This window comes from Patagioenas fasciata, chromosome 38, assembly GCF_037038585.1.
Source record: "Patagioenas fasciata isolate bPatFas1 chromosome 38, bPatFas1.hap1, whole genome shotgun sequence".
NCBI classification, from domain to species: domain Eukaryota; kingdom Metazoa; phylum Chordata; class Aves; order Columbiformes; family Columbidae; genus Patagioenas; species Patagioenas fasciata.
In genome coordinates, this window is record NC_092557.1 from 1,489,239 (window position 1) to 1,504,468 (window position 15,230).

At 58.2% G+C, this 15,230-nt stretch overlaps 1 protein-coding gene across 1 annotated transcript in view; it reads left to right on the forward strand.

The window, feature by feature from the left end:
- Window positions 1-15,230, forward strand: part of PRMT5 (protein arginine methyltransferase 5) — a 37,177-nt gene that overhangs the window by 5,151 nt on the left and 16,796 nt on the right. The window contains exons 4-10 of the mRNA XM_065859322.2: window positions 1,456-1,587; window positions 3,224-3,333; window positions 7,718-7,767; window positions 10,159-10,322; window positions 12,881-13,042; window positions 14,204-14,281; window positions 14,383-14,441. Of these exons, the coding sequence (XP_065715394.2) occupies window positions 1,456-1,587; window positions 3,224-3,333; window positions 7,718-7,767; window positions 10,159-10,322; window positions 12,881-13,042; window positions 14,204-14,281; window positions 14,383-14,441 (755 nt within the window). The remainder of the gene's footprint in view (window positions 1-1,455; window positions 1,588-3,223; window positions 3,334-7,717; window positions 7,768-10,158; window positions 10,323-12,880; window positions 13,043-14,203; window positions 14,282-14,382; window positions 14,442-15,230) is intronic.

Genomic DNA, 15,230 nt, shown 5'->3' on the forward strand with positions numbered 1-15,230 from the left:
TTGATCCCATTGACCCCCATTGACTCCCATTGACTCCCATTGCCCCCATTGCCCCCATTGCCCCCATTGCCCCATTGCCCCCATTGACCCCCATTGCCCCCATTGCCCCCCATTGCCCCCCATTGCCCCCATTGCCCCCCATTGCCCCCATTGCCCCCATTGCCCCGATTGACCCCCATTGATCCCCATTGCCCCCATTGCCCCCCATTGCCCCCCATTGATCCCCATTGACCCCATTGCCCCCCATTGATCGCCATTGCCCCCATTGCCCCCCATTGCCCCCACTGCCCCCATTGCCCCCATTGCCCCCCATTGACCCCATTGCCCCCCATTGCCCCCCATTGCCCCCCATTGCCCCCATTGACCCCCATTGATCCCATTGACCCCCATTGCCCCCCATTGCCCCCATTGCCCCCCATTGACCCCATTGCCCCCATTGACCCCCATTGATCCCATTGACCCCCATTGACCCCCATTGCCCCCCATTGCCCCCCATTGCCCCCATTGCCCCCCATTGACCCCATTGCCCCCATTGACCCCCATTGACCCCCATTGATCCCATTGACCCCCATTGCCCCCCATTGATCCCCATTGCCCCCCATTGATCCCCATTGACCCCCATTGCCCCCCATTGATCCCCATTGCCCCCATTGCCCCCCATTGACCCCCTTTGGCCCCCATTGCCCCCATTGCCCCCCATTGCCCCCCATTGCCCCCATTGCCCCCCATTGATCCCCATTGACCCCATTGCCCCCCATTGCCCCCATTGCCCCCATTGCCCCCCATTGCCCCCATTGACCCCATTGCCCCCATTGCCCCCATTGCCCCCATTGATCCCGTTGCCCCCATTGATCCCCATTGCCCCCATTGCCCCCATTGATCCCATTGCCCCCATTGATCCCCATTACCCCCCATTGCCCCCCATTGATCCCCATTGCTCCCCATTGATCCCCATTGACTCCCATTGCCCCCAATTGCCCCCCATTGCCCCCATTGATCCCGATTGATCCCCATTGACCCCATTCCCCCCCATTGCCCCCATTGCCCCCCATTGATCCCCATTGATCCCATTGCCCTCCATTGCCCCCATTGCCCCCCATTGCCCCATTGCCCCCATTGCCCCCCATTGCCCCCCATTGCCCCCATTGATCCCCATTGCCCTCCATTGCCCCCCATTGCCCCCATTGCCCCCCATTGCCCCCATTGACCCCCATTGATCCCCATTGCCCCCATTGCCCCCATTGCCCCCATTGCCCCCATTGCCCCCATTGATCCCCATTGCCCCCATTGCCCCCCATTGCCCCCCATTGCCCCCATTGCCCCCCATTGCCCCCCATTGCCCCCCATTGCCCCCATTGCCCCCCATTGCCCCCCATTGCCCCCATTGCCCCCATCTCCCCATAGCCCCCCATAGCCCCCCATAGCCCCCCATAGCCCCCCATCTCCCCATTGCAGGCCCTACGTCAGGAGTTGGATTTCGGGGGGTACCTGGGGGTCCCCGCTTTCCTGCTCCCCCTCAGGGAGGGGGATGGGCCCAACCTGGCCCGGGGCCTCAGCGCCTTCCTGCTGGGCCAACAGGGGGCGGCGGTGAGTTATACTGGTTTATACTGGTTTATACTGGTTTATACTGGTTTATACTGGGAGGGGTCCTGGGGGGGTCGGGGAGGGGCTGGGTGACCCCCCCGAGCCACCAGGGGGCTCTAGGACCCCATATAATGGGTTAGGAGTGGTAATGGGGTCATACTGGTTTATACTGGTTTGTACTGGTTTGTACTGGGAGGGGTCCTGGGGGGGTCAGGGAGGGGCTGGGTGACCCCCCCGAGCCACCAGGGGGCGTTTGGAGCCCATATAATGGGGTGGGGGTGGTAATGGGGTCATACTGGTTTATACTGGTTTGTACTGGGATATATTGATTATAGTAGGTTATAGAGGTTATACTGGGTTATAGTGGTTTATACTGGGTTATACTGGTTTATATTGGGTTACACTGGGTTGTGCTGGGTTATACTGGTTTGTATCGGTTATACTGGGTTATACTGGGTTATATTGGGTTATACTGGGTTATACTGGTTTGTATTGGGTTATACTGGGTTATACTGGGTTATGCTGGGTTATAGTGGGTTATACTGGGTTATACTGGTTATACTGGGTTATACTGGGTTATAGTGGTTATACTGGGTTATATGGGGTTATGTTGTGTTATACTGGTTATACTGGTTTATACTGGGTTATGTTGGTTTATGCTGGGTTGTACTGGGTTATACTGGATTATACTGGGTTATACTGGGTTATACTGGGTTATACTGGATTATACTGGGTTGTACTGGGTTATACTGGGTTATATTGGGTTATATTGGGTATAGTGGGTTATATTGGGTTATGCTGGGTATACTGGTTATACTGGGTTATACTGGGTTATACTGGGTTATATTGGTTATACTGGGTTGTACTGGGTTATGTTCCTTTATACTGGGTTATACTGGTTATGTTGGGTTATACTGGGTTATAGTGGTTATACTGGGTTATATTGGGTTATACTGGGTTATATTGGGTTATACTGGGTTATACTGGGTTATAGTGGTTATACTGGGTTATATTGGGTTATACTGGGTTATATTGGGTTATACTGGGTTATACTGGGTTATAGTGGTTATACTGGGTTATACTGGGTTATGCTGGGTTATACTGGGTTATACTGGGTTATACTGGGTTATACTGGGTTATAGTGGTTATACTGGGTTATACTGGGTTATACTGGGTTATACTGGGTTATGCTGGGTTATACTGGGTTATACTGGGTTATAGTGGTTATACTGGGTTATACTGGGTTATACTGGGTTATAGTGGTTATACTGGGTTATACTGGGTTATACTGGGTTATATTGGGTTATACTGGGTTATATTGGGTTATACTGGGTTATAGTGGTTATACTGGGTTATACTGGGTTATGTTGCTTTATACTGGGTTATACTGGGTTATAGTGGTTATACTGGGTTATACTGAGTTATAGTGGTTATACTGGGTTATACTGGGTTATACTGGGTTGTATTGGTTATATGGGATTATACTGGGTATCTTGGGTTATACTGGGTTATATTGGTCCATACTGGTCCATACTGGTCCATACTGCTTATACTGGTCTATACTGGTCTGTACTGGTTTATAGTGGTTATACTGGTCCATACTGGTTTATACTGGTCTATACTGGTTTGTACTGGTCAGGTGTGGGTCCAGGTCCCCCTCTTGGCCCCCGAGGACCAACGGGACGACGTGATTGGCAACGACCCAGCGCCCCCTATAGGCCCGGAGGCCGAGGAGAAGACCTGGCGCTGGTGGGTGCCATTGGGTGCCATTGGGGGCCATTGGGGGTCATTGGGGGCCATTGGGGGCCATTGGGGACCATTGGGAGCCATTGGTGGCCATTGGGTGCCATTGGGAGCCATTGGGTGCCATTGGGTGCCATTGGGTGCCATTGGGGCCATTGGGGGCCATTGGGGGTCATTGGGGGTCATTGGGGCCATTGGGGGCCATTGGGGCCATTGGGTGCCATTGGGGCCATTGGTGGCCATTGGGGGCCATTGGGGCCATTGGGTGCCATTGGGGCCTTTGGGAGCCATTGGGTGCCATTGGGTGCCATTGGGGGCCATTGGTGGCCATTGGGAGCCATTGGGTGCCGTTGGGTGCCATTGGGAGCCATTGGGTGCCATTGGGTGCCACTGGGAGCCATTGGGTGCCACTGGGAGCCATTGGGTGCCATTGGTGGCCATTGGGTGCCATTGGGTGCCATTGGTGGCCATTGGGAGCCATTGGGGCCATTGGGTGCCATTGGGTGCCATTGGGGGCCATTGGGGCCATTGGGGCCATTGGGAGCCATTGGGAGCCATTGGGTGCCATTGGGGGCCATTGGGGCCATTGGGAGCCATTGGGAGCCATTGGGGGCCATTGGGGCCATTGGGAGCCATTGGGAGCCATTGGGGCCATTGGGGGTCATTGGTGGCCATTGGGTGCCATTGGGGGCCATTGGGTGCCATTGGGTGCCATTGGGAGCCATTGGGAGCCATTGGGTGCCATTGGGGGCCATTGGGGGCCATTGGGGGCCATTGGGTGCCATTGGGAGCCATTGGGTGCCATTGGTGGCCATTGGGTGCCATTGGGGGCCATTGGGAGCCATTGGGTGCCATTGGTGGCCATTGGGTGCCATTGGGTGCCATTGGTGGCCATTGGGTGCCATTGGGGGCCATTGGGAGCCATTGGGTGCCATTGGTGGCCATTGGGTGCCATTGGTGGCCATTATGGGGGGTTATGGGGCAATGTGGGGGTCCCATGGGGTCTTGGGGGTCCCATGGGGTCTTGGGGGTCCCATGTGGCCATTGGGGGCCATTGGGTGCCATTGGGTGCCATTGGTGGCCATTGGGAGCCATTGGGTGCCATTGGGGGTCATTGGGGGCCATTGGGTGCCATTGGGTGCCATTGGGTGCCATTGGGGGCCATTATGGGGGGTTATGGGGCAATGTGGGGGTCCCATGGGGTCTTGGGGGTCCCATGTGGCCATTGGGGGCCATTGGGTGCCATTGGGTGCCATTGGTGGCCATTGGGAGCCATTGGGGGTCATTGGTGGCCATTGGGTGCCATTGGTGGCCATTGAGTGCCATTGGGTGCCATTGGGTGCCATTGGGAGCCATTGGGTGCCATTGGGGCCATTGGGAGCCATTGGGTGCCATTGGGGGCCATTGGTGGCCATTGGGGCCATTGGGGGTCATTGGTGGCCATTGGGAGCCATTGGGTGCCATTGGGAGCCATTGGGGGTCATTGGTGGCCATTGGGGGTCATTGGTGGCCATTGGGTGCCATTGGTGGCCATTGGGTGCCATTGGGGGCCGTTGGGGGTCATTGGGGGCCATTGGGTGCCATTGGGGCCATTGGGGCCATTGGGTGCCATTGGGGTCATTGGAGGCCATTGGGAGCCATTGGGTGCCATTGGTGGCCATTGGGTGCCATTGGGGGCCATTGGGGGTCATTGGTGGCCATTGGGGGCCATTGGGTGCCATTGGGGCCATTGGGGGCCATTGGGGCCATTGGTGGCCATTGGGGGCCATTGGTGGCCATTGGGTGCCATTGGGGGTCATTGGGGCCATTGGGGCCATTGGGTGCCATTGGGGGCCATTGGGGCCATTGGGTGCCATTGGGAGCCATTGGGTGCCATTGGGGGCCATTGGGTGCCATTGGGGGCCATTGGGGGCCGTTGGGGGTCATTGGTGGCCATTGGGTGCCATTGGGGTCATTGGAGGCCATTGGGAGCCATTGGGTGCCATTGGGTGCCATTGGGTGCCATTGGGTGCCATTGGGTACCATTGGTGCCATTGGGGGCCATTGGGGGCCATTGGGTGCCATTGGGGCCATTGGGGGCCATTGGGGGCCATTGGGTGCCATTGGGTGCCATTGGGTGCCATGGGGTGCCATTGGGGCCATTGGGGCCATTGGGTGCCATTGGGGGCCATTGGGTGCCATTGGGTGCCATTGGGTGTCATTGGGGGCCATTGGGTGCCATTGGGGGCCATTGGGTGCCGTTGGGGGTCATTGGTGGCCATTGGGAGCCATTGGGGGTCATTGGTGGCCATTGGGGGCCATTGGGTGCCATTGGGTGCCATTGGGTGCCATTGGTGGCCATTGGGTGCCATTGGGTGCCATTGGGTGCCATTGGGAGCCATTGGGGGTCATTGGGGCCATTGGGGCCATTGGGGGCCATTGGGGCCATTGGGGGCCATTGGGTGCCATTGGGTGCCATTGGGTGCCATTGGTGGCCATTGGGGCCATTGGGAGCCATTGGGTGCCATTGGTGGCCATTGGGGCCATTGGGTGCCATTGGGGGCCATTGGGGGCCATTGGGGCCATTGGGTGCCATTGGGGGCCATTGGGGGCCATTGGGAGCCATTGGGTGCCATTGGTGGCCATTGGTGCCATTGGTGGCCATTGGGTGCCATTGGGGGCCATTGGGTGCCATTGGGAGCCATTGGGTGCCGTTGGGGGTCATTGGTGGCCATAGGGAGCCATTGGGGCCTTTGGGAGCCATTGGGAGCCATTGGGGGTCATTGGGTGCCATTGGTGGCCATTGGGAGCCATTGGGGGCCATTGGGTGCCATTGGGGCCATTGGGTGCCATTGGGGGCCATTGGGTGCCATTGGTGGCCATTGGGAGCCATTGGGGGCCATTGGGGGTCATTGGGTGCCATTGGGGGCCATTGGGAGCCATTGGGAGCCATTGGGGGTCATTGGGTGCCATTGGGTGCCATTGGGGCCATTGGGGGCCATTGGGGGCCATTGGGAGCCATTGGGTGCCATTGGGGGCCATTGGGTGCCATTGGGGCCATTGGGTGCCATTGGAGGCCATTGGGTGCCATTGGGTGCCATTGGGGGCCATTGGAGGCCATTGGAGGCCATTGGGGGTCATTGGGGGTCATTGGGTGCCATTGGGGGCCATTGGGGCCATTGGGTGCCATTGGAGGCCATTGGGGGCCATTGGGTGCCATTGGGTGCCATTGGGGGCCATTGGGGGCCATTGGGGGCCATTGGGTGCCATTGGGTGCTATTGGGGGCCATTGGGTGCCATTGGGTGCCATTGGGGCCATTGGAGGCCATTGGGGCCATTGGAGGCCATTGGGTGCCATTGGGGCCATTGGGAGCCATTGGTGGCCATTGGGAGCCATTGGGTGCCATTGGGGGCCATTGGTGGCCATTGGGAGTCATTGGGTGCCGTTGGGTGCCATTGGGAGCCATTGGGTGCCATTGGGTGCCACTGGGAGCCATTGGGTGCCACTGGGAGCCATTGGGTGCCATTGGTGGCCATTGGGTGCCATTGGGTGCCATTGGGAGCCATTGGGGCCATTGGGTGCCATTGGGTGCCATTGGGAGCCATTGGGGGCCATTGGGGGCCATTGGGTGCCATTGGGGGCCATTGGGTGCCATTGGGGGCCATTGGGGCCATTGGGTGCCATTGGGTGCCATTGGGGGTCATTGGGTGCCATTGGGGGCCATTGGGGGTCATTGGGGCCATTGGGTGCCATTGGGGGCCATTGGGTGCCATTGGGGGCCATTGGGGGCCATTGGGTGCCATTGGGGGCCATTGGTGGCCATTGGGGCCATTGGTGGCCATTGGGAGCCATTGGGTGCCATTGGAGGCCATTGGGAGCCATTGGGTGCCATTGGGGGTCATTGGGTGCCATTGGGTGCCATTGGGGGCCATTGGGTGCCATTGGGTGCCATTGGGGCCATTGGGAGCCATTGGTGGCCATTGGGTGCCATTGGGGGCCATTGGGTGCCATTGGGGCCATTGGGAGCCATTGGTGGCCATTGGGTGCCATTGGTGGCCATTGGGAGTCATTGGGTGCCATTGGGGGCCATTGGGGCCATTGGGGGCCATTGGTGGCCATTGGGACCATTGGGTGCCATTGGGTGCCATTGGGTGCCATTATGGGGGGTTATGGGGCAATGTGGGGGTCCCATGGGGTCTTGGGGGTCCCATGTGGCCATTGGGGGCCATTGGGTGCCATTGGGAACCATTGGTGGCCATTGGTGGCCATTGGTGGCCATTGGGTGCCATTGGGTGCCATTATGGGGGGTTATGGGGCAATGTGTGGGTCCCATGGGGTCCCATGGGGTCCTGGGGGTCCTGGGGGGGCGCCCCACGGATTTTGGGGTGAAAGGAGGTGGTTTGGGGGCAGGTGGAACGATTTCCGGACCCTGTGCGACTACAACAAGCGCGTGGGGGTCGGTGAGTGGAGCATCGGGACCCATAGATTGACCCATGGATTGACCCATGGATTGACCCATAGACCCCTAGAGACCCCATTGATCCCTATTGACCCCATTGCCCCCCATTGCCCCCCATTGCCCCCCATTCCCCCCATTGCCCCCCATTGCCCCATTGCCCCCATTGCCCCCATTGCCCCCATTGCCCCCCATTGCCCCCATTGCCCCCATTGATCCTCATTGCCCCCCATTGCCCCCCATTGGCCCCATTGATCCCAATTGACCCCGTTGACTCCCATTGACTTCCACTGCCCCCCATTGCCCCCATTGATCCTCATTGGCTCCCATTGGCCTCATTGATCCCGATTGCCCCCCATTGGCCCCCATTGCCCCCATTGTCCCCCATTGATCCCCATTGCCCCCATTGCCCCCGTTACCCCCATTGCCCCATTGATCCCCATTGACCCCATTGATGCCAATTGACCCTATTGGTCCCATTGCCCCCCATTGCCCCCATTGACCCCCATTGCCCCCCATTGATCCCCATTGCCCCCATTGATCCCCATTGCCCCCATTGCCCCCATTGACCCCCATTGCCCCCCATTGATCCCCATTGCCCCCCATTGATCCCAATTGACCCCAATTGACTCCCATTGATCCCATAGACTCCCATTGACTTTCATTGACTCCCATTGACCCCAATTGATCCCCATTGCCCCCATTGACCCCCATTGATCTTCATTGACTCCCATTGACTCCCATTGCCCCCATTGCCCCCATTACCCCCATTGCCCCCATTGCCCCATTGCCCCCCATCGCCCCCATCGCCCCCATTGCCCCCCATTGACCCCCATTGCCCCCATTGCCCCCATTGACCCCCATTGACCCCATTGCCCCCATTGCCCCCCATTGACCCCCATTGCCCCCATTGCCCCCATTGCGCCCATTGCCCCCCATTGCCCCCCATTGCCCCCATTGACCCCCATTGCCCCCATTGCCCCATTGGCCCCCATTGCCCCCATTGCCCCCCATTGACCCCCATTGCCCCCATTGCCCCCATTGCCCCCATTGCCCCCATTGCCCCCGTTACCCCCATTGCCCCATTGATCCCCATTGACCCCATTGATGCCAATTGACCCTATTGGTCCCATTGCCCCCCATTGCCCCCATTGACCCCCATTGCCCCCCATTGATCCCCATTGCCCCCATTGATCCCCATTGCCCCCATTGCCCCCCATTGCCCCCATTGCCCCCATTACCCCCATTGCCCCCCATTGATCCCCATTGCCCCCCATTGCCCCCATTACCCCCATTGCCCCCCATTGATCCCCATTGCCCCCCATTGATCCCAATTGACCCCAATTGACTCCCATTGATCCCATAGACTCCCATTGACTTTCATTGACTCCCATTGACCCCAATTGATCCCCATTGCCCCCATTGACCCCCATTGATCTTCATTGACTCCCATTGCCCCCATTGCCCCCATTGCCCCCCATTGCCCCCATTGCCCCCATTGCCCCCATTGCCCCCATTGCCCCCATTGCCCCCCATTGCCCCATTGCCCCCATTGCCCCCATTGCCCCCCATTGCCCCATTGCCCCCATTCCCCCCATTGCCCCCATTGCCCCCATTACCCCCATTGACCCCCATTGCCCCCCATTGCCCCCATTGCCCCCATTGCCCCCATTGCCCCCATTACCCCCATTACCCCCATTGCCCCCATTGACCCCCATTGCCCCCATTACCCCCATTGCCCCCATTGCCCCCCATTGCCCCCATTGCCCCCATTGCCCCCATTGCCCCCATTGCCCCCATTGCCCCCCATTGCCCCCATTGCTCCCATTGCCCCCCATTGCCCCCCATTACCCCCATTGCCCCCATTGCCCCCCATTGCCCCCCATTGCCCCCATTGGCCCCATTGCCCCCCATTGCCCCCATTGCCCCCATTGATCCCAATTGACCCCATTGACTCCCATTGACTTTCATTGCCCCCCATTGCCTCCCATTGCCCCCATTGACCCCCATTGCCCCCCATTGACCCCCATTGATCTTCATTGATCCCCATTGCCCCCATTGCCCCCATTGCCCCCCATTACCCCCATTGCCCCCATTGCCCCCATTGCCCCCATTGCCCCCATTGCCCCCATTGCCCCCATTGCCCCCCATTGCCCCCATTGCCCCCATTGCCCCCCATTACCCCCATTGCCCCCATTGCCCCCATTGCCCCCATTGCCCCCATTGCCCCCATTGCCCCCCATTGCCCCCATTGCCCCCCATTACCCCCATTGCCCCCCATTGCCCCCATTGCCCCCATTGCCCCCATTGCCCCCATTGCCCCCCATTGCCCCCATTGCCCCCATTGCCCCCATTGCCCCCATTGACCCCATTGCCCCGTCTCGTCCAATCACAGCGCTGGAGGTGGGCCCTGATTTGCCGTCGGGCTCCGCCCTCGATCGCTGGTTGGGCGAACCCCTGCGGGCGGCCATCTTGCCCACCAACCTCTTCCTGACCAATAAGAAAGGGTTTCCGGTCTTGTCCCGCCCACACCAGAGGCTGCTGGGACGGCTCCTTAAGGTTGGGGGGGGATCTATGGGGCGGAGCTATGGGGCAGAATGGGGGGTTATGGGGCAGAATGGGGGGTGGATTGGGGGGGTTATGGGGGTCATTGGGGGTCAATATGGGGGTCCCAGCCCCATAGAAGCAGCTGGGGCGCCCCCTATTGGTTGGGAGGGCTCTATGGGGTCTATGGGGGGGATCTATGGGGCGCTATGGGGCGGAGTTGGGGGTCAATTGGGGACGTCTGTTGGGGTCAATATGGGGGTCCCAGCCCCATAGAAGCAGCTGGGGCGCCCCCTATTGGCTGGGAGGGCTCTATGGGGTCTATGGGGTGAATCTATGGGGCAGACTTGGGGGGTTATGGGGCAGAATGGGGGGTGGATTGGGGGGGTTATGGGGGTCATTGGGGGTCAATATGGGGGTCCCAGCCCCATAGAAGCAGCTGGGGCGCCCCCTATTGGTTGGGAGGGCTCTATGGGGTCTATGGGGTGAATCTATGGGGCAGAATGGGGGGTTATGGGGCAGAATGGGGGGTGGATTGGGGGGGTTATGGGGGTCATTGGGGGTCAATATGGGGGTCCCAGCCCCATAGAAGCAGCTGGGGCGCCCCCTATTGGTTGGGAGGGCTCTATGGGGTCTATGGGGGGGATCTATGGGGCGCTATGGGGCGGAGTTGAGGGGTCATGGGGGGGTCTATGGGGCGTTAATATGGGGGTCCCAGCCCCATAGAAGCAGCTGGGGCGCCCCCTATTGGTTGGGAGGGCTCTATGGGGTCTATGGGGGGGATCTATGGGGTTAATTGGGGGTTATTAGGGGGTTAATTAGGGGGTTAATTGCGGGTTAATTATGGGGTTAATTGGGGGTTGTTATGGGGTTAATTAGGGGGTTAATTAGGCGTTAATTGGGGGTTATTATGGGGTTAATTGGGGGTTATTATGGGGTTAATTAGGGGGTTAATTAGGGGTTAATTGGGGGTTATTATGGGGTTAATTGGGGGTTATTATGGGGTTAATTAGGGGTTAATTGGGGGTTATTATGGGGTTAATTGGGGGTTAATTAGGGGGTTACTATGGGGTTAATTGGGGGTTATTATGGGGTTAATTATGGGGTTAATTGGGGGTTATTATGGGGTTAATTAGGGGTTAATTGGGGGATTATTATGGGGTTAATTGGGGGTTATTATGGGGTTAATTATGGGGTTAATTGGGGGTTATTATGGGGTTAATTGGGGGTTAATTAGGGATTAATTATGGGGTTATTATGGGGTTAATTAGGGAGTTAATTAGGGGTTAATGGGGGAGTAATTTGGGGTTATAATGGGGTTAATTAGGGGGTTAATTAGGGGTTAATTGGGGGCTCTTATGGGGTTAATTGGGGGTTATAATGGGGGTTAATTAAGGGGTTAATTAGGGGTTAATTGGGGATTATTATGGGGTTAACTGGGGGTTATTATGGGGTTAATTGGGGGGTTAAATGGGCCTTTAATTGGAGTTAATTAGGGGCTAATTGGGCGGTTATTTATGGGTTAATTGGGGATAATTAGGGGGCTAATTAGGGGTTAATTGGGGGGTTAATTGGGCCTAATTTGGGGGTTTAATTGGGGCTTTAATTGGAGTTAATTAGGGGTTAAATGGGGGTTAATTGGGGCCTTATGTGGTTAATTGGTGCTTAATTAGACCTAATTACCCCTCAATTCGCCCTAATTAGGTGTTGGGGGGGTTAATTAACCCCTAATCCCCCCATTTCCCTAATTAGGGGGCTTAATTAGCCTTAATTACCCTTAATTACCCCTATTGGAGGCCCAATGGGGCCTGTAGGCCTCACAGCTCCATTCAACCCTATGGGGGTGAATTTGGGGCCTAATTTGGTCAATTTTGGGTCATTTTGGGCCATTTTGGGGTCAATTTTGCCCATTTTGGGGTCGTTTTGGGGGTTTTTGGGGTCCCCAAGACCCCCCCTGTCCCCCCTTAATCACTTGGGGGTCGCATTCACCCCATAGAGCGCCCCCTATAGGTTTGGAGGCCCAATGGGGCCTGTAGGCCTCACAGCTCCATTCAACCCTATGGGGGTGAATTTGGGGCCTAATTTGGTCAATTTTGGGTCATTTTGGGCCATTTTGGGGTCGTTTTGGGGGTTTTTGGGGTCCCCAAGACCCCCCCGTCCCCCCTTAATCACTTGGGGGTCGCATTCACCCCATAGAGCGCCCCCTATTGATTTGGAGGCCCAATGACTTGAACCCTATGGGATTGATTTGTAGGCCCAAAGCGGCCATTTTGGGGTCATTTTTGACCATTTTGGGGCCGATTTTGCCCATTTTGGGGTCGTTTTGGGGGTTTTTGGGGTCCCCAAGACCCCCCCCGTCCCCCCTTAATCACCTGTGGGTCCCATTCACCCCATAGAGCGCCCCCTATTGATTTGGAGGCCCAATGACTTGAACCCTATGGGATTGATTTGTAGGCCCAAAGCGGCCATTTTGGGGTCGTTTTCGGCCATTTTGGGGTCGTTTTGGGGGTTTTCGGGGGGGTTTCTTGGGGTTTTCGGCTTCCCCAACCCCCCCCGCGCCCCCCATTTTTCAGTTGGAGGTCCAGATCGTCCTGACGGGCGCCCCCAAGCACGGGGGGAAGCCCCTGGGGTCCTACCTGCAGTACCTGGAGCACCTGGGGCAGCATCGCCCGCCCCCCTCGGCCCTCGAGGTGTTCGCCCGGGGCTACGAGGATTATTTACAGAGCCCCCTGCAGGCACGTGGGGCGCGCCTGGGTCCCTGGGGCACTCCTGGGTCCTTTGGGGCACTCCTGGGTCCCTCCTGAACTCCTGGGTCCTTTGGGGCACTCCTGGGTCCCTCCCGAACTCCTGGGTCCTTTGGGGCACTCCTGGGTCCCTCCCGAACTCCTGGGTCCCTCCTGAACTCCTGGGTCCCCTGGGGCACTCCTGGGTCCTTTGGGGCACTCCTGGGTCCCTTGGGGCACTCCTGGGTCCCTGGGGCACTCCTGGGTCCCTCCCGAATTCCTGGGTCCCTTGGGGCACTCCTGGGTTCCTCCCGAACTCCTGGGTCCCTTGGGGCACTCCTGGGTCCCTCCCGAACTCCTGGGTCCTTTGGGGCACTCCTGGGTCCCTTGGGGCACTCCTGGGTCCCTCCCGAACTCCTGGGTCCCTCCCCATCCTATTAAGTCCATTGGGGCACTCCTGGGTCCCCCATTGGGTTCCATTGGGGCACTCCTGGGTCCCTCAACTCCCCCATTGGGTTCCATTGGGGCACTCCTGGGTCCCTTGGTCCCCCATTGGGTTCCATTGGGGCACTCCTGGGTCCCTCGGCTCCCCCATTGGTTCCATTGGGGCACTCCTGGGTCCCTCAACTCCCCCATTGGGTTCCATTGGGGCACTCCTGGGTCCCTCGGCTCCCCCATTGGGTTCCATTGGGGCACTCCTGGGTCCCTCAACTCCCCCATTGGGTTCCATTGGGGCACTCCTGGGTCCCTCAACTCCCCCATTGGGTTCCATTGGGGCACTCCTGGGTCCCCCATTGGGTTCCATTGGGGCACTCCTGGGTCCCTCAACTCCCCCATTGGGTTCCATTGGGGCACTCCTGGGTCCCTCAACTCCCCCATTGGGTTCCATTGGGGCACTCCTGGGTCCCTCAACTCCCCCATTGGGTTCCATTGGGGCACTCCTGGGTCCCTCAACTCCCCCATTGGGTTCCATTGGGGCACTCCTGGGTCCCCTGGCTCCCCCATTGGGTTCCATTGGGGCACTCCTGGGTCCCCCATTCCCCTCTATCTCCTCAATACCAGGCTGGGGGGGGGCGTGGCCTAACCCAGGGGGGCGTGCCCTCCCTTGACCCCACCCCCTCCCCTTGGCCACGCCCCCTCCCCCTTAACCCCGCCCCCTTTTCCCCCCCATAGCCCTTAATGGACAACTTGGAGTCCCAGACCTATGAGGTGTTCGAGAAGGATCCAATCAAATACGCCCAATACCAGCAGGTGGGCGGGGCTTGGGGGAGTGGGTGGGGCTTCGGGGGAGGCCACGCCCCCTCCCCCTGAGGCTCCGCCCCCCCTCCTGATGGAAGCTCCGCCCCCTCTAGGCCATTTACAGGTGTTTGCTGGACAGAGTGGGCGATGGGGAGAAGGAGACGAACGTGCAGTGAGTGACCCATAAGTGTGGGGCTGGGAGCCATAGGGACCCATAGAGACCCATAGAGACCCATAGAGACCCATAGAGACCCATAGATTGACCCATAGAGACCCATAGGGAGCCATAGAGACCAATTGGGACCCATAGAGCCCATAGAAACCCCATCTATGGGTCTGCCCCATAGAACCCATAGAAACCCATAGGGACCCATAGAAACCCATAGGGACCCATAGAGACCCATAGAGACCAATTGGGACCCATAGACCCCATAGAAACCCCATCTATGGGTCCGCCCCACTGATCTATGGGTCTGCCCCATAGAACCCATAGAACCCCATAGAGACCCATAGGGACGCATAGAAACCCATAGAGACCCATAGACCCCATAGAAACCCCATCTATGGGTCTGCCCCACTGATCTATGGGTCTGCCCCATAGAAACCATAGAACCCCATAGGGACCCATAGAGACCCATAGACAGCAATAGAGACCCATAGAGACCAATTGGGACCCATAGACCCCATGGAAACCCCATCTATGGGTCCGCCCCACTGATCTATGGGTCTGCCCCATAGAAACCATAGAAACCCATAGAGCCCCATAGAGACCCATAGGGACCCATAGAGACCCATAGGGACCCATAGCGACCAATTGGGACCCATAGACCCCATAGAAACTGTATCTATGGGTCTGCCCCACTGATCTATGGGTCTGACCCATAGAAACCATAGAAACCCATAGAGCCCCATAGAGACCCATAGGGACCCATAGAGACCCATAGAGACCCATAGAGACCAA